General features: G+C 55.2%; 2 protein-coding genes across 5 annotated transcripts in view; one reads left to right on the plus strand and one right to left on the minus strand.

The window, feature by feature from the left end:
- Positions 1-5,475: 5,475 nt before the first annotated feature.
- On the minus strand, positions 5,476-10,943 carry CISH (cytokine inducible SH2 containing protein). Its single transcript, XM_047094972.1, has 3 exons — positions 10,631-10,943; positions 7,333-7,553; positions 5,476-7,092 (listed from the first exon to the last, which is right to left on the minus strand). The coding sequence occupies exons 1-3, from the start codon at positions 10,648-10,650 to the stop codon at positions 6,560-6,562; spliced, it is 774 nt and encodes a 257-aa protein (XP_046950928.1). The 5' UTR covers positions 10,651-10,943; the 3' UTR covers positions 5,476-6,559.
- Positions 10,944-14,357: 3,414 nt separating this feature from the next.
- The window catches only part of MAPKAPK3 (MAPK activated protein kinase 3), a 28,937-nt gene continuing 25,010 nt past the window's right edge, over positions 14,358-18,284 (plus strand). Inside the window, exons 1-2 of one of the 4 annotated variants that reach the window (XM_047094969.1) lie at positions 14,358-14,863; positions 15,507-15,783. In XM_047094969.1, the coding sequence (XP_046950925.1) occupies positions 15,559-15,783 (225 nt within the window). In that variant the 5' untranslated portion in view covers positions 14,358-14,863; positions 15,507-15,558. Of the gene's footprint in view, positions 14,864-15,108; positions 15,236-15,506; positions 15,784-18,284 lie in introns of those variants that run through there. The other 3 variants (XM_047094968.1, XM_047094971.1, XM_047094970.1) reach the window with 3 other exon arrangements.

The following is an 18,284-nucleotide window of genomic DNA, read 5'->3' on the forward strand; positions in this document are numbered from 1 at the left end:
AAAGTAGACAGGAATAAATGCTGGGGAATTTAGGGAAGGCTTCTCAGAAAAGGGGCATTTGAGTTGGGCTTTGAAGGGTGAGTAAGAGTTTGCCCTGGACATTCCCATATGAATGATACAGTGTGATGGGCTATTAAGAGGGAAGAGAATGGGGGCGCCTGGGTGGCGCAGTCGGTTAAGCGTCCGACTTCAGCTCAGGTCACGATCTCGCGGTCCGGGAGTTCGAGCCCCGCATCAGGCTCTGGGCTGATGGCTCAGAGCCTGGAGCCTGTTTCCGATTCTGTGTCTCCCTCTCTCTCTGCCCCTCCCCTGTTCATGCTTTGTCTCTCTCTGTCCCCCCCAAAAAAAAACGTTGAAAAAAAAAAAGAAAAAAAAAAGAGGGAAGAGAATGGAATGGATTGCCAGTTTTGGAAGCCATATCCTGGAACCTGGGGTAAGGCACAGGCAAGATATGGTGGGGGAGGGGGAGCCTGTGAATATCACTAAGTGGGGAAGGCAGGCCAAGGTCCGGTTTGTGAGCACCTCACTCAAGATGGTGGTAGGGCTGAGGAGGCCATCAGGATGGTCCAGCTGGGTGAGTGAATGAGGCTATATCTGGGCAAAGCAGCCATGGGGAGCAGCAGGAGGGCAGCTTGAGAGGGACAAGGGGCAAGATGGATGGACATGGGGATGTGAATGTGGGGGTTGTCTCCAAGATGGGGGGACAGTGAAGGTGTGTCTAGGGGCTAGTGAAGAGTCCAGGTCTGGACATGGGGAGTCTGAAAGGCCATGAACCCAGCTTTTTGAGTTGCCAGCTAGCAGGCAGCTGACTCCAGTTCAAGAGTTCTAGGGGGAGAGGGACAAGCCCTGGCCTGGGACTCAAAGTCCTGGGCTCTAACCCCATATGTCCACTTCCTCTCTTGGTGACTATGGACAAGCTACTTTGCCTCTCTAGGTTTCAGGCTTGCATCTTTGAAATGGGGTAGACCCAGAGGCACCTGCCCCACTCACCTCCATCACCTGTAGCTCACCTATGAGGTCACAGACCACTGAGGGCTGGGAGAGGAACAGGCCTGAGGGAGACCACCCCCTAGGTGTGGGGCAAGGGTGGCAGATGGCCTAATCTTTATTGTCACTGCGAGAGAAGTTGCTAGAAGGTTGGGCTGGCTTCGCCTCCCTCCTAGCCTTTGTAGAGACCAGGCCAAAGGGTCTGTTCACTAGGACCAGAACCCAAGGTCATTGGCAAATGATACATGAGAGTGGAGGGCTGGGCTTGGAGGACAGAGCTGACGGGGAGAGGGGCCACTTACAGCTCCAGGTGGTTCCAGCCCAGCTCCCCTGCAGCCCAGATGGGGACCTCAGCAGACATCAACACCTGCCCAGACCACCTCTCAAAAAAGATGAAAACAATGGACAGAAACAGTTACAATGACAGCTGAAGCAGGTGCCAGATTGAACCCTATCACACTCTCCTCAGCATTGCCTCATTAATCCTCCTGGGCTCCTCATGTCCCCTCTGAGGGAAGTGCTGTCACTCTCCTCACTTCACAGCCAGGAACCCTCTCAGGTTCTGTGAGGTTGAGGGAAATTCCCGAGAACCAAGTGGACAGCACAATCCAGACTGGAGGGGAGTTTGGGGTAAAACCAGGGTGTAGGGGTTGTGTTAGCCAGGATTAAACCTCCAGGGGTCTCTTCTTCTTGGGTCTCAGATGTGGGAGGCTCAGCCTGCCACCCAACGGTGACCATTGCAATGATCCCTCGGGCAGCTGGTTGCATGGCCTAAGCTGGGGAGGAAGGCCTACACCGTGTAGTCGGGGTGGTGAGAACTCACCATGAGAGGTTGTAGAGTTTCTGGCAAAGCTTGAGCCTGCTTTATATTAAAACTGGTCTAACAGGTTGGTATGAGGGGACTGCCCAGGCCTGCACAGGCTTTACTTATCCTGGAGTAAGAGAGCCTCGGCGGGGTCCCCAGAATCCTCTCCTGCTTTCTTGGTCGGGACTTCTTTCAAGCACCTGTCCCCCACTTGACCGTGGGCAGCTCTGCAGGGTGGGAGAGAGCAAGCAGCCCCTCTGAGATAGCAAGCAGCCCGGTCCAGCCCTCAGCCCTATTCAGACTGGCATTCAGCTTTGGCCCAGCGAGATTTGCTCAGTTGCAGATTAAAAGCTGAGCCCAGGTACAGGGGCACTGATGACCCAGGTGGTGTTAGGATACTTGGTGATCATGAGAGAAACATCCCAGCAAGACCTCACTGACAAGAGGAACCTGGCTGACCTAGTGGCAACTCTGTTCCAAAGTCATTCCAGAAGGCTGAGTCTAGCAAGGGGCACCATACAGAATCATCCTCCAAACCCACCTCCTCATGACCTGGTGGAATCCTCTGGGGGTGCAGCCTCCACCCCCTGCCTCTGATACCTCCTTCAGAAAGTGTTCCTGACCCCTTACTTCCTTTCTGTGTACCCTCAGCACCCTGCAGTTGCCAAGGCTTTAGTATGTCAGCCCCTGGTGGCAGAGCAGAACAGAGGTCATTCCAACAAGCTCTCAAATAAAGGTTTGAACCCTGGCTCTGCCCCTCACAAACTGTGCGACCCTGAGAAAAAACACCACCTCTTTCTGAGCCTTACTTCTTCTGCTGTAAATGGGGACAACCTCTGCCGGTATTCAAGGCTGCAGCACGAAGTCCTGGGGCACAAACTCCACCCAGGATCCCCAGGCTGCAGTCCTCGCCTCCTGCTCCCCACCATAACCACCCCTGCCATAGCCTGTACCTCTCAGCCTCCTTTCCAGCTTCCTGTCCCCAGGCCCTGTTGGAGGCCATCCCCCACCCAGCTGACAGGTTCGCCCCTGAGAAATGAACATTAGATAATAGCATTTCCCTGTTAAACTCTGAGGAGGCCCTCCACCACAGTAGAATAAAATTCATGTGCCCCCTCTGCTCTCTCCACCCTTCCTCTGTCTCCTCAGCCCTCCTAGACAGCCATTCTGGACTTCTTTCTCCTGATCATACCAAGTTTGTTGTTGCCTCAGGGCCTTGGGATTGGCGGTTTCTTCTCCCTGGATGTCTTTTTCCTATGTTGTCTGCATAGCCAGCTGCTGCTCTTTGCTCGGGTGTCCCAGCTCAGTGGCCCCAGAGCTTTCCCTGACCCTCTCATCTGCAGCAGTGTCCCCACACCCAAAAGCCACTCTCTGCCCTGTCCCTGCTTTGCTTTCTTTACACTCTTAAAACTTGTCCTGAGTATCTATTTGCTCATTTGTTTATTGTTTCCTGCTCACCAGCCCAGGAGTCCCATGAGGAGGGGGACTGTGTTCCTCCTGTGTCCCCAAGGCCCAGATGGAGTCTGGCCCAGCTGGTGCCTGAGGAGCATGTGTGCTAGTAAAGGACTTAACCAATGGGGGTTACCATCAGTTATTGTTTGTATATTGTGCAGGGTCCTCCACACCCAACCAGATGGCTCCTCTATTTCTCCCTGGCCAGTGCTGTCAGGGCTCCCATTACTAGCCCGGAACCACCCGGCAGTGAATGTACTGACCAGAGGGTTTTCAGTATCTGTTAGGCTGGGTCTCTGACTTGGGTTTGGGCCTGATGACCTGCCCTCTACTGTCCCTGTTCTGGGCAGGCACCACTCACTCCCCTGACAGGGAGACAAGAAAAGATTGAAGCAGAAAAATATCAGGTGTTGGAAGTATCTGGCAGCCCCAGGCAAGGTGACAAGTATCTCAGTCCCAGGCAAGAGCTGGACCCTGGCTTGGGCTGAGGCAAAGGTGAGGGGGACAGGACCCTGTTGATCAGACCAATGTCTGGTCCAGAGACCTTAGCAGGCAAGGACATAGGGGGATAAAACCAGCATCTAAGATCAACTTGCCTGCAAGCTGCCAACCCCAGATGCCTGTCCTTGCCATCTCACATAGCAGCGTGGGGACAGACAGGCAGGCGGGACCCCTCAAGGTAAGCTCTGCTCTGTACTTTACTTCCTCAGCCACTGCCTTGCCCACTCTGGGCCTCAGTTTCCTCATCTGTGGAGTATGGGTCATATTCAGGCCCACTCCCATGGTTGTGGTGAGCACTACAGGAGGTGCAAAGCCCTTGTCCATTGCCAGCACCTGGCAGGCACCCTGAGACACCTCCCCCTCCGAAGAGTTTGTGGGTTTCCTCTTGCTACGGCAGTTTTCTGTCCAGGCCATGGCACCAAGTGGGGAACACCCTGCCTTCAGCCCCTCTGTGTCTACTACTCACCCATTGGGTGACTCAGATTTGTAGGTGGAGCAGACAGCGGGGTCACCTCAGGCACTTTGGGAGTCACAAAGGGGCTGAGATCCAGGCTGAAGCAATGAGGAACAGCAGACATCCCTGGCAGGTCATGGTGACCTGGAGGAGGTGTGCCGTCGGGCCCTGCAGCCAGCAACAGAGAAGGTGCCAGGCTGGGCACCTGGGCCTGGGCACTAGTCCCAGTAAAGTCAGCCTTCGCTCACCTCTTATTCACTCACATCCAGTATCAGCTCTATTCTTTGCCATAACTATCTGCATGCCCATAACGTTTGGCTTTTTATCCATCCCTTCCTGCCTCCTCCGTGTCATCCACATACCAGTCCTTACACCTTCCTGCTCTCAGTCTTCCAGCATTTGTCTCTTCTAATCATCTAAGTCCCAAGAAAACAGGAAGGTTAGGATTATTTCTAAAATAAGGGTTAGAAGGTTATGAATGAGCTTCAGAGGATCTTTCCTATGAGTTATTCAAGTGAAGGTGCAGAAAATTTCAGGACACAGTGGAATTTACATTACAAAGTCAGACCATCAGATAATGGAGAGTTTTCATTTTAATTGCCCTTCCATCTACTTCTGGTGTGTAGGGCCCTGAAAGGAGAGGGTCCCCCAACCCCAACTGGCCTGTGCCAGAACCTCACCAGGTCCCACCTCAGGCCAGACCCTGCCAGCTTACTGGCCGCCATCCCCAACTCCATTGTTCTGTCCCACTGCACAGCATGACTACTTCCCCAGGCCTCCTTGTGGTTGGTAGGGAATATGAGCTTCCCAGTCATGCCCTGGTGCTTTTGTACTCCCTGTACTTTCTCACTGGAATGACTGGCCCTGACTTCTCTGTTGGCCTCCTCCTCTCAAAAGACACTGCCTCCAGGAGTGGGTGCCCCCACAGCACCCATCCCCCAGCATTCTCTACTTCCAGTCTTTGATATCTCCTGTTTACACGTCTCTCCAGTCTGGTGCTCCTCTGCCACCATCCCCCGCCTTGGCAGTCACCTGGTCAATGACCCTGCAGGCAGTCCAGCTGGCCTTCACCTCCTGCCTCCCATCCTCCAAGGGGAGCAAGAGGTAACGAGAGAGGAAGGCTGCTCCCTGTACCTCCCCGACTCTTCAAAGGGTCCCCTAGCAGGGCCTGCTTAGCCACAGGACACTGGGCCCCAGCTGACCCAGATGTAAAGTGGGGGAAAATAATATCAAAGGGGACAAATTGTGTAAGAACTCAAAAGAGGTCTCACTGAGGTCTCCTTAAATGAAAAGTACAACTTTATTGTCAATACAGAAAAATCAGTGGAAGAAAAAAGACTACCAAACTGGGTTTTGCTTGTTATAATACGTATTTTATAAAGTCTTATCAGATAGGTATTTCTTTCCCTCTCGTGTGCAGGCACCTTCCTGGGCAGGAAGCCGACCCAGCAGAGCTGGAGCAGCAGCTGTGGAGCCAACATGCTGCTTCCTGACACTGCACACATGCTCCCACAGGCTGGTGCCCCACCGAGACCAGCTCTGTGCAGACAGGGCTCTGCCCTGCGAGGGGGTGAGTGGCAGGCTCTGCTGGGCACTGACACTTTGGATTCATTTTCTTGTCTGCTTTCCCACCCTCCCAAAACAGGGCTGGGGGCAGAAGAGGGTGCACACATTCACAGGTGGGTGGGTCAGTGCCAGGATATCCAGAACTGCCTGGGATCCAGCAACATGTCTCAGGATGGGGCTCTCCACCAGGAGGAACCAGAGAAGTTGGGGCAGAGCTGGGGTCTCCAGAGCACTCAGGGCTCAGGGCAGAGAGGTGGGATTGGCTCACCTTGAGACAAACCCAAGGAGAATAAATAAATAAATACTGTATAACTTTGTAGTCCCTCAGCCTGGCCTGTTCCCCCATCAAGGGACTGTCACTGTCAACCTCAGTTCCTCTGGCCGCCATCCTTCCTGAGACAGGCTGGCTAGAAGGAGGGGGCCTGCCCCACCCTGTGGACTGAGACACCAGGGCTGGCAAAGTCTATACAGTTCAAGAGCCCACAATAGGCAAATGGGGGCCTGGGCCTCACCCACAAGGTGAGACAAGGTCCCGCCTGTCTCCCTCTCTTCTGACACATGGCTCACCACAACGGAGCCACATGGGAGCTGGGGGTGTTGACCTTCAAGTTGTGTGACACTTTTCTCTACCCCTCACCCCCAGCCTTGCTCCTGCTGACTCTTCCTGGTCCAGCTGTCAGGTGCTTGCAGTCACTAGGATAACTGGAGGAGGGACGATGGGAGCCCAAGTCCAGCTGGGGCCCATGTCCCTTCCAGGGTATGTCTGGGTGAGGCTAGGCGGATGCTCAGGTGGGTCAGAGCTGGAAGGGGTACTGTCGGAGGTAGTCAGCCATGCGCCGGGGCAGTGGCAGGCAGTCTACATCAGCCACCAGACGGTTGATGACAAGGCGGCACAGGTGCTGCAGGCTGCGGGCACTGCTTCTGCGCACAAAGGGCTGCACCAGTTTTAGGTGCACGGCGGTGACTGCAGGGGCAGGTAGTGCTGGGTCACCAGGTGCATCTTCCTTAGGGGTAGGCAGGGCTGGGGTGGGTGCAGGTTCAGGGCTGTCACTTCGGGTGTCAGCAGTACAGGAGGCCACATAGTGCTGCACGAGGCTGACCACGTCTGGGAAGGCCAGGATGCGTGGCCTGGACAGGCAGTTGGAGTCCAGGCGGAAGCTGGAGTCAGCGTACTCAATGCGTACGTTGGTGGGGCCTCGAGTGGTTTTGACAGACAGAGTGAATAGATAGCTGGGGTGGGTGCTGTCACGTACCAGGAACGTGCCCTCTGGCATCTTCTGCAGGTGTTGTCGGGCCTCGCTGGCCGTAATGGAACCCCAATACCAGCCTAGGCAAGTGGAGACGGGGCCAAGAGACTAGTCACAGTGGAATTTAGTTGGGGGCACCAACACAGGGCAGAGCAGGACTCTGCCTCCCCCTTTACACTTCCATGGGGAGGACTGTACACCCCCCCCCCATCAGACTCTCCTGGGCAGGGCCATGTCTCTCAAACCAGACTCAACAGACAGAGCTAAGCTTTCCCCATTGGACTTCCCAGGACAAGGCCTGCTTCCCTCCTCAAACTCACCAGATTCCCGAAGGTAAGAGAAAGTCTTGGCTATGCATAGCAGATCCTCCTCAGGGTCCAGCACCTTGGGTTCACTCTCTGGCTGGGCTGGGGTCTCCTCTGCCACCTCCTCCAGGAAGGACCCGGCAGGCAAAGGCTGCATAGCTGGTTCGGGCAGCTCCAGGGACTGGGTCCACAGGGGCCGCTGCCCGATCTGCTCCACAGCCAGCAAAGAACAGGGTCTAGAAGGGGGTGGATGGGCAGTGAGTGGAGGCCCTATGCCCTCCTGTTACCAGAGACCCTCTATACCCCAGACCGGCTATATGACTTCTGGCCAGTCCATCTCACTATGAGCCTCAGTTTCCCCTTTGCCCACTCATGGGCTCAATGAGATCAGTACCCCGCCTCCCAGCTGTCATCACAAAAGGCTCCTTGATAGCTTCCCCTACATGTTGATTCTCTTTTGAAAGAGACTTCTCCACCCTCCTGCATTTATTGAACATTAATTAGTCTATTTTGCACCAGCTGACAACACAGATCATGCCCTATAAGATTTCTAGCTCACAATGGACAACTGATGTCCCTGACAATGGTAGGATCCAGTGCAAAGAAGCCTCACATGGGTGCCCTGTTGGTTGCGGTGGGCTGATTAGATTAAATGGCGCTGGTTCTGCTTGAGCCATGGCCTGGGCCTTCATGGGGTGCTCCAGAGAGGTCCCAAAATTATGATAGGATGCCTAAGGTCATATGCTACCTCCCCACGGATAGGAGTATCTGTAGGAGGGACCGCGGTCCACACTGGCCAGGGCTTAGAGGCTGGAACAATCTCCCTAAACAGGTCAGACTCCCATCCTGTTTTCTTCTCCTCCCAGCTGAGGGTCTGGGGTGGACAGTGGCTTTAAAGGCACTGGCAAATCCCACTTCCCATAAACAGGACCTCCCACCAAAGAACAGGGTACTCATTCTACATTCCAGATCCCACCCTGGCAAGCCAGTCCTACGAGGCTCTATGACCTTATGTAAACCTTGCTGTTCACTAGGACTGTTCAGCTTCTCTACCCCCTCATAAGGGATGCTACCAGCCCAGATCCTGAGGGGGTTGGCAACACCATCTTGTCAGGTGACTAGAGTTGGGTTGCTGAGCCAGCCCCAATCTGAGCAGTAGCTTTTCTCTAGGGGAAGGCCACCCAGCATGGTGATCCTGGGACTTCCAGGGAGTGAGGGACAAGGATTGGCTCCCAGGAAGAGACTGCTGATCCTTCCTCACTCCTCAGAAAATACATCCTCAGGCCTCAGTTCTGGGTCTGGTCCCCTACTGGGCCGCAGGACACCAAGATAATAAAACCATGTGCCTTGCCTTCAAGGAGAACTTATAACCCAAAGTCACAAACACAAAGGGTATCATGGGGGAGTCAAGGTCTGCCTGTTCCTGAGCTGAGTCTGCCAGGCCAAAGGAAGGAGTAGGGGGAAGGCACTCCAGGCAGAGATGAGAGCATGGGTAAACTGTGCCAGAGATTGCTTATGAGGCAGGATGAGGTAGGCAGAAGCCTTGGCAGGACGCAGGCAGGGGAGCCAGATCTGACAGTGTAGGTTATAGGTGAGCATTAGAAGATGTTAACAAATTGGGAGAAGAGGCCACAAGACCCTGGCACACCACAGTTTGTTTAATACTTTTCCATACCCACTCTCGGTGTACTGTGGGAGCTCTGGAATCCTAGTGGGGGAGCCACGTTCAAAGGAACTAGCTGGTGGCCTGCCTGCTGGGACCCAAAGCTCAGCTCAGGCTAGCCAGTCAGGCCAGAGCGCCTGGGGGTGGCCATGTCCAGACAGCTTAGCAGGGCACTTGTGGGCATGGGCACCTCCAGGGTCAACAAGGTATCTGGGTGTGTAAGGAGCTGTATTGGTCCCCACAGTTCCTGGTGAGTGACTGTGTATCTTAGGAGGGGTGTGTCCACAGCTGTCGTCATGGCGGGGGCGATGGCTTGTGTGTTCCAGGTGTGGGTGGCCTGTACCTGTGTGTGCCTGTTGTGGAACCCAGCCTGTGCGTCCCGCCTGGGGATGCATGCCAGTGGGGCAAACTCAACCCTGAGGGTGGACCCCCTCAAGCAAAGCTGGGAGCCCAAACCTATATTTGGGAATCTCTGCCCCCTACCTTGGGAGGGCACCAGCTGGTTTGTGGCTGTGTGTGTGGAGGTCTTAAAAATCTTGCTCCCTGACACCCAACACTGGTCCTGAGGTTCCAAGGGACTTTTAGCTGGAACAAAGTAAAAAGAGAATGTGGGACTTCAGAACTGGGGGGATCTGGAGGACAGGGTGTGGGGGTGTTCAGGAGTCCCAAAATTCAGAGGAGGGGTATGCTGGAGACGGCCAGGGAGAAGTATAGTAGTATAGTTTTCCTGGCACCTCTGGGTTTCCTCCCTGGAAGCAGATCTGCTCAGAGCAAGGGGCACTTCAGCCTTGCCCCACCTTCCAACCTTCTTCACTTGGTACTATGCCAGTTTTGATAACAACAGCCACTGGGCCACCCAGCTCTTCCTGGGTGTGGAGTGCTCACTCATATCTTCTTTCTCACTCCCTGGAGCTTTCTGAGCTCCTGTCAGATCAGTCTGGAGAGTATCAGACCCATTGTTGAAGGGGATGTTGAGGTGGAAGGAATGCTGAGGAAGAATGCTCAGTTGAGGCCAGGACTCTGTCTTACCAGCCTCCACACCATCCTAGTCTTTGAGGAAAGTTGGAGAAGGGAGGCAGGAGTCAAGTCCTCACTGGGATCCCAGGCTGGACTGAGGAGGGGCAAGGCAATTGTGGGGGTGCCACGGGCAAAATTCAGGCTCTTCCAAGACCTGCTGCTTAGCCAACCTGGGGGGAGGCGAGGATCTCAGATTGGCTTCCCAAGAAAAGCCTAATTGCTAGCCCATGGCAGAACAGTGAAATCGGAGAGGGGCAGGGGCTAACCTAAGGTCAGCAGTAGGCCCTGCGGCCTGCAGGCTAGGGTAGAGCGCTCTGGGCCCAGAAGGGGGTCTGGGCAGGTGAGCCACGTCTTGGAGGATGAACTCCGCTGGCGTTCAGCTGCTCCAGCCAGAACCCAGGCTTAGGCTACCCGGTGCTCCTCCCGTCGCCAGCCGACCCCCAGTTTCACTACCCACAGTGCGAATAGGGTGGTGACGGTGTTGTCACCATTCCCTGTTGTCACCCTGAGGTCCTTCCGCACTCGGTCATTTCCGACCCGTCAAGCGCTCTCAATAGCCGGCAGCTAGCACGAGGCGGTACTCTCCCGAACGCCAGGAACCGTCGCCCGGCTGGGACGGCGAGCCGCGCTTACCCCTGAACGCAGAGGACCATGTCCCGGCAGCGGCAGCGGCAGCTCCGGAGCTGAGGCTCAGCCGGACGGTGGCGGCTGGAGGGAGCCCGTGGGCGCAGGTCTCGCTCGTAAGGCAGGCTCCCAGGGCGCACCGGCGACGGGATGGGAATGAGAGGCCAAGGCGCAGGCTGGCCGGGAGGGCGCTGGGGGCGGGCCGGGAGGGTGGGGCGGGGCGAGCCGCCTAATCTTTTGTCCTCTGTGTCCCAGCCCTTCCCGGAAGCGACGTCTTCCTAGAACCGCCGGCAGTGCTGCCGGGCCGGGGAGGGGCGCTGGCGGGGGCGCCGGCTCCTAGAGTAGGCTCAGGGCCGCTAAAGGAAACACCTTTGACAGATTTCCAAGAACTTTCCAGGAAAATGGGGCGGGGCCCCACGCGCCGACCAATCGCAGCTCGGGGGGGGCGGGCCAATTGCAGTTTTGAGATGCGAGGCAGACAAACTAGCCGGGTTGAGCGTGACCTAGGGACCACCAGGGAAAAACCGGGTTGAAGAAGGCCAGGGCGGGGCAGGGGTTCTCCGGGACAGGGGTTCTCCCCACCCGAGCGCAGACTTCTTTCGGGCATTCCGCTTCACTGGGGACAGGCCCCTGTATCTCTCTGTAGAACTGGTGGCAGCACGAGGCAGGGTCTTGGGTCTGTTCTCCCAGCTAGCGGCTCCCTCAAGGCGGTCTGTCTGGTGTCAAGCGCCCCCTGTGGGCCGCACTTGGATCTCCGGACTCTGTGTGCGGTGGTGGGGAAACTGGTGGCATGGGGTGGGGTTTGGAGAAGGACATGAGAGGAGGGGAGGGGTACAGAGGGGGGCCTCAGATCCGAGCAGGTCCGCGGGGGTCAAGGATCCATCACAGCCAAAAGGATCCAGGCGAGAATGTTTTCTCTGAAAGACGGGGGAGAAGGCACATCCCAATCTTGGGATGGGGGCAAGTGTGGAGACTTCATTACTCACTTGATGGCTTGGGCACTGGGAGACCACAGCATGGGGCACCTATGTAGGGTGCAGTCTCTTCAGTAGAAACTGTCTACCGCTCCATTATTATGAAGACAAAGGGGCTTCAAGCTGCCAAGCAACAACTAGGATTTGAACCTGGGTACCTGAGTCTCTATGGGGTCAAATCCCAAGTTCTCTACCTCAAGACTCTGTCTTTCCTCTAACTGTGAGTATTTTACAGAACACTTAGTATGTGCCAGGTGCTCTCAGCGATTTCCAGCCTCATTTCATTGTCTAACCATTATATATTGTGTCCTCTTTACAGGTGAGGAGATTGATGCACAGAGAAGTTAAAATGCACCCTAGATCTTACAGCTGACAAGTGGTTAGTTGGGGCTTGTAGCCCAGTTCCCCCCAGTGCCCCATCGTCTCTAAGTGCCTTGACCTAACAACTCCTGGGCATCCTTTAAGATCCAGCTTTAAGGTCCTCAGTGAAGCTTCCTGCCTCCAGGCCAGTCCATGTCAGAGTACCCCAATGGTGTCCCCTTGAAAGCTCCCTTACAGATGTCAGTGATTATGCAGTTCTGTATGTTAAATTAGAGGGCCCCAAGGGTTTTGCCCTCCAGCCACCTTTCGTGAATTTGACAGTTATGCACCTGTGTGCACAGTATGTGGCCTGCCCCTGTTTTGCCCCAGGTGTTGTGGGTCCCCTTGGCCAACTCTTTATCACCTTTCCTGCTGTCTGCTCCCTACACACTTTTGCTCTAACTGCTAGGCCCACATCGCCACCCAGTGGCGAGTCCTCTCATGGTTTCACTCAACAAATTTCCATATTCCAGGATAACCCCTCCTCCCACTCCAGGGATTGGCCTTGTCACAGGATCTCCTTGCTTCTTCCTACCCAAAACAGTCACAAGATGGGTCAGTCACAATAATACCAGCAGTGCCTTCCTCAAAGTCTGGCTTATGTGGTCTCTCTACTCTCATCATTTGCAGCCTCTCCTCCCCCTGAAGGACAGTTCACATGTGTATGTGTGTAGGGGATATATTTAGCCCTCTCCCCCTCTCCCCACACTCACTGGACCTCTTTGCCACTGTAAGCTATTCCAAAGGCCTCAGCCCTAGACTTCTTGGACATACAGCTATCATGGAGGACTGTGTGGCAAAGCCTGCCACCATGAACCCACCCCTGCCCAGCCATCCCAAATGCTGAATTCTCCCATCAGTGTGCAGGTGGTTGCTGGAAAATGAGCAGCTAAGGGAAACCACACCTTCTGACTCTTCTTGGATTAAATGAGCAGTTGCAAAACATTTGTCTATGATGTACGTACATGGGAAATGTGTGTGCTTTTGTAAGCACTGGCATTGGTTATGGAGACTGCAAGAGGACAGGCATCACCAGTGCTTACTTTTTACATTTCCCTATGGTTTGAATTTATTATAACAACCAAGTTTTACTTATGCAATTAAATTTTAATTAAAAAGAGATAAGTTAAAAAATACAATTATAAAATGTTTAGAATAATTGTAATCTAATTCCATTTTTAGAAAATAAGATATCTCAGCAACTACAGCATACACTGAGATAACTTTGGCTGGGACAAGGAGCCACCCTCAGCTGCCCAGCACTCTGCTTTTGAGTGGGACCCTGCTTGTCCAGAATGAGATCTTGCTCAGCTTTGGGCTCACCTGGCCCAAACCAATCACCTCCAGAGGGATGATCCTTCTCCAGTCTCCAAGCTGCAGAAGTTTCCAGATCACAGGGCTTCCTCCAAGGCTCTGAGATCTTGGATCAGATTCTTAAGTGGGACTCAGGGAGAGAGATTCTGGGTCCAGCTAGGCATAAATGTGTGTATGTGTGTGGTGTGCATGTGCATGCCCATGTGTCTGTACACATGTGTACATATTTGTGCATTTGTGTGCATACTTGAACATATGTGAGAGCATATTTGTACATGTGGATGTAGGAATGGGGCAGGGAGGCACAGGGGAGGAGAGCATCATTTGAGGGTAGGAGCTGGGCCCTGGAGTTGTTCTTCAGGGGTTGGGATGGAGACTCTGCCATGACAGCTACTGATCTTAGGCAGGTTGCTTGATCTCTAGGGCTTGTCTGTCTTGTAGGCTGTGTGGGATGTGTTTAGCCCTGCCTACTCTGGTTCCAGTGAGGTCATGGAGTGCCCAGGTAGAACACCCACACAGTGTCTAGTCCAAAAGAAGGGTTCAGTACGGTCAGTTGAGGTCATCATCAGGGCCTCTGCTTCACTGAACTCTGCTAGCTTGAAGAGTGTTTCAAGGAGACAGGGCAGAGCCCTGGGCACTTTCCTCCAGCACAGCAGGTTCCAGCTCTCCAGGAACTGCTCTGAAGAGCCTTGGACCTACAGGACCCCAGGAATCCACGTGCACCTACGTGCGTATTTGTGCTGGGGCATGCATGGGAGGTGGGTGAGAGCGCTAGTCCGGCCCAATCCCAAAGTCAGAAGGACTCAGAGACACCTACGGGTGGGACCTAGGCTGTGCCTGCAGTTATGCCAGCGGCCTGTAGATGGCAGCAGAGGCCCGCGCAGAGATCATGACCCAAGTCTCCCTTTCCCAGTACCAAGTGAACCACCTTGTTCCAGTCCCTCAGTCTGAGGGTTGGGGAGTGAGAGGGGTGTGCTGGTGTAGTGCAGATTTGTCCCAGGAGAGAACAACACCCACTGCGACTCTAGACAAGTTGTTTCCTCTCAGGGGTCCTCAGTTTCCTCATCTGTGAAATGAGGTGTTTAACAGCCTGTGATGGGAAAACTATCAAAATACCTAAGGTATAAAATGGGCTCAGAATAGAGACCTAAATGGGGAAGGGAGCACCACATAGCCAAAGAGTATCTGGGGTGGGAGGAGGCGATTTGTAAACACGATACCAAAAGCTCAAACCAGAAGGTGAAAAGTTGATGGATCTGACAAATGGGAATTTAGGATATCTGGTCTAAGGACGCTTCATCCCAAAGGGGGGGAAAAAAAAGCCACGGATATGAGCAGGAGATGCACAGAAGGCGAGAGACACCCAGAGCCCGCAGGGATGGGAAAAACGCGAATCACAACGAAATGCCATTTCACGTGGCTCCATGGCAAAAATTAAGACTTTAGGTACGCTGGCGGTGGGCCACCACTAAGGAAGTCGCAAGCCTTACAAGCCTTGCTAGAGGGCCGTCTGGCAGCGTGCAGAGAAAACGCCCGACTCAAGTGGCTTCCTGTGGCTCCAAGAGAAACTGCGCTTTCACTTCGTAGGTCGCTGGTAAGCTCCGGGGCTCTCACTGCCCTCGCGGTCCCGGGGCCCGGGAGCCTGGGAGGTTTCCGCTCTCCTTCGGGAAGCCACGCCCCCTATTTCCGTCGGGGCTCCGGGGCGGGGCCCGCCGGAGGCTCCCTCCACGCCCGGTCCTGCCAGGGCCCGCCTGGCCCTTTAAGGCTGACCAAGCCCGGCCTCAAGTCGGGGACGCGCGGGGCGGGAGGGGGGGGGGCGTGGAGGAAAGGAGGGGGGCGGTCACGTGGGCCGCCGGCGGCGCGACTCGGCTCTAGGCGCTCGCGGCCGCTGGCTCCCGGGACCGCGGTCCCTGCCCCTCGCCGGCGCCGCAGCCAGGTACTCTGCTGTCAGATACGCCCTTGCCAGGTACGCCCTCATAGGGCCCCCTCCACCTCCCTCTCCCAGAACCTCACGGTCACTTGGCGCCCGACCCTTTACCCTCTAGACAGGTGTCAGGCCGGACTCCCTAGTGCTTGGTTGTGCGACCACCCCTCCTGCCTCGCCTCTGTACTCTCCCGCAGTTCGTCCCGAACTCCCGGCCCCGTCCACGACCCGCAGCTCAGACAGGCTCTAGGGCTCCAATACTGGGGTGTATTGGAGGAGTCTGAGAGGAACTCATTCTTCCCTTCTCCCTCAGGTGGTCCTGGACGCGCCAGGCTGGGGTCGCCTCTGAGCGCCCCGCGGGGGCCATGGATGACGAGACAGCAGAGGAGCAGGGGGGCCCCGCGCCACCGCAGGGTGCACCCTGCGGACCCGGCTCAACTGGCGCTCCTGCCCTCGGGGGGCGGAGGGAGCCCAAGAAGTACGCAGTGACCGATGACTACCAGTTGTCCAAGCAGGTGCTGGGCCTGGGTGTGAACGGCAAGGTGCTGGAGTGCTTCCACAGGCGTTCTGGGCAGAAGTGTGCCCTGAAGGTCAGTGACCCCTCCTGGGTGACTCGGAGGGCCCAACAGCAGAGGCTTGTGGGTGCACATATGCCCAGGACCCCTGCTAAGCTTCTTATGATCAGTATCTCCTTTCATCTTTACACTACCTTGTAAGGTCAGGCTCCTGGTCCTCCTTGCTTTACAGGTGGGGAAGTCGAGGCTCAGCTTAGCTAAACTCAGGATGTCCCTGAGAGCAAGGGGTGGAGTCAGTGTGAGTAGAGTCTGCTCTACCCGGAAGCTGGGAAGGAGCGGTTCCTGACTCTGGGGTTATGGCTGGCTGGGCTTCTGTGTTCCGGCAGGGAGTGGGGGTGGGGGGTGGGGGCTTACTCAGCTTGGTTGTTCCTTCCATGAGAAACTCTTCTTCTCTTTCTCCTCCCCCCACCCTTCCTACTCCCCTCTCCTCTTCTTCTTTTTCATGAGAAGCTCTTCTGACTGGAATGAATCTGAGTTTCCTTCTGCCTGAGGCTGAGTCCCCACCAAGGTTTGGGGTGGGGCTGCTTTCTCCTATGGCCCCTGCCTGCCTGGGCTGGAGGGGTGGGAAACTCCCAGGGCTGGCTGGTGGGTAAGGATGGTGCCCATCACGTCTGTGAGCAGGAAGCTGCTGATGGGCTCCAGCTGAGTCACCGGCCCCATGTTGAAAGGGGCAGGCCCTGCTTCAAGCCTGACCCACCCTGGTTCCTGGGCAGAGGGTGGGCCAGCCATCTATTCATGTCACACCACAGCCTCCCCTGGAGGCCTGGCTAAGAACTCACTGATACAGATGGAATCCAGGGAGTTCTGGAGGTGGTTGATCTAGTCACATAGTTCTGGCTTAAGTCACTTAGTTCTTGGCCCAGGACCCTGCCTCATACCCAGAATGCCTTGAATCTGTCATCACTGGGAAGTTCACTCCATTGTGGTTTGTGCCACCTGGATGGGTAGATCATGGCAAGGAGAGCAGCTTTGGAGGTTAGAATACAGCAAAGGATCTTCTCATTTTACAGACATTGCAATTATGAGCTTGAGTGCAGGGTTCTGCAGACGTGGCTCTAATCTCTGGCCTGCATTTGCCAGCTCTGTGACCTTGGACTAGGTCCTGGACTCTGGAAACCAGGTTTCTGCCTCTGTTCAGGGGGAAAGATAAGGGGTTTATGTGAGCTTGGAATGTGATGGTGCCTGTAGAGTAATTGGTACTGGGTCTGGTGCAGGCCTGGAGAGGCTATGGGACTTATTTAGGGTACAGTGTCTGCAAGTAACTGAGCAGGGACCTGGGCCCAGCTCCTTGTGTCTTTCTTAGGGGCACTGGGGCTGATAGGATGGGTCTGGAGGTGGCTGGTCTGGGCTGGCAAGGCTGAGTCTCAGGCACAGCTTCTTCACCTACTAACCCAGTAGTGAAGTGGGGTTTGGGGTCCTCCTCTGAGTCCTTCGAGGGGGAAGTGGCTGTTCTCAGTGGGGAGTTTCCACCTCTTCCCTCAGCACCATCATAGCTCTCTCACCTCTTATGAGGTCAGGGGCAGTTTGGGTAGGCAAGGGGCCAAATGAGGCCAGAGAACCTCTTCTTAATACCAAGCCTTTGGCCCTGTGTGCCAAGGCTGAGTTCTGACCAGCCCCTATGGTGTTCCAGATGCTGTGAGCGAGGCAGGGATAGAGGGGGAGGCCAGAGATTGTGGGCCCAGGCAGCACCGCTTTAAGCAGAGCTGGGTCTAGGCCCTTCCCCATAGATGCTGTGTTTGACAAATGACTTATGGGGGAACTTCTGACTACAACAGTTTCCAAAGCACTTCCTCTTGAATCTAGGGCTTCAATGCTTTCTCTGTTCTGGACTGCGAACTAGGACAGGCCTAGAATAAATTCTCCTGCTGTACCCCTTTAGGCTTTATGGGTGAATATGGCTAGGGCTACTGCCTTGGAACCTTCAGGACCTGGCCCTAAGTTGGCCCTCAAGGGGTACATGGATTAGATGTGGGCCCCACTCCAACACTTTCCTTTTCTTGCCCCCAGCCCCCTTCCAGTGACCAAGTCTGGAAGTTTCTACCATCTGGCAGGTCTTTACCATCTTCCAAGATGGCACTAGTACAACCTCTGGCACATCGTACATGTACTGTGAGTGGTGGCTCTAACTTTGAGGAAGAGGGTGGCATTTTTCTGCTTAGCCTCTACCCCCTGCCATCTCTGCCCTTCTTGGTGGTCCAGGCCAAGTGCCCTGGCCTCTCTCCATGCCTGTCCTCTTGGCCTTGTTGTCCAAGATGGCAGATAGTGCTTACCCTGAAGCCTGGAATGTAGCAGGCCCTCATCAAACAGGAAGAGTTGTGGTCAATGTCCTGTAGCCGTTGCTATTCTCTGGGGGCCCTGGAGGAGCAGGCTCCTCCCCGGGGAGCTGGGCCTCTTCCCCTTTCCCTCAGCTCCTGACACTGCTGTGGTTTATCTTGGCTTCACTCACACTCAGCTATTCTCTCTTGAGGCCAGTTTCTGCTGCTGGCAGGTCCTTCCACTCTTCAGTCCCCCCTAAG

Source organism: Lynx rufus, unplaced genomic scaffold (genome assembly GCF_022079265.1).
Source record: "Lynx rufus isolate CCGP_SWC_20201006 ecotype Redwood Valley unplaced genomic scaffold, mLynRuf1.p SCAF_4, whole genome shotgun sequence".
Classification (NCBI taxonomy): domain Eukaryota; kingdom Metazoa; phylum Chordata; class Mammalia; order Carnivora; family Felidae; genus Lynx; species Lynx rufus.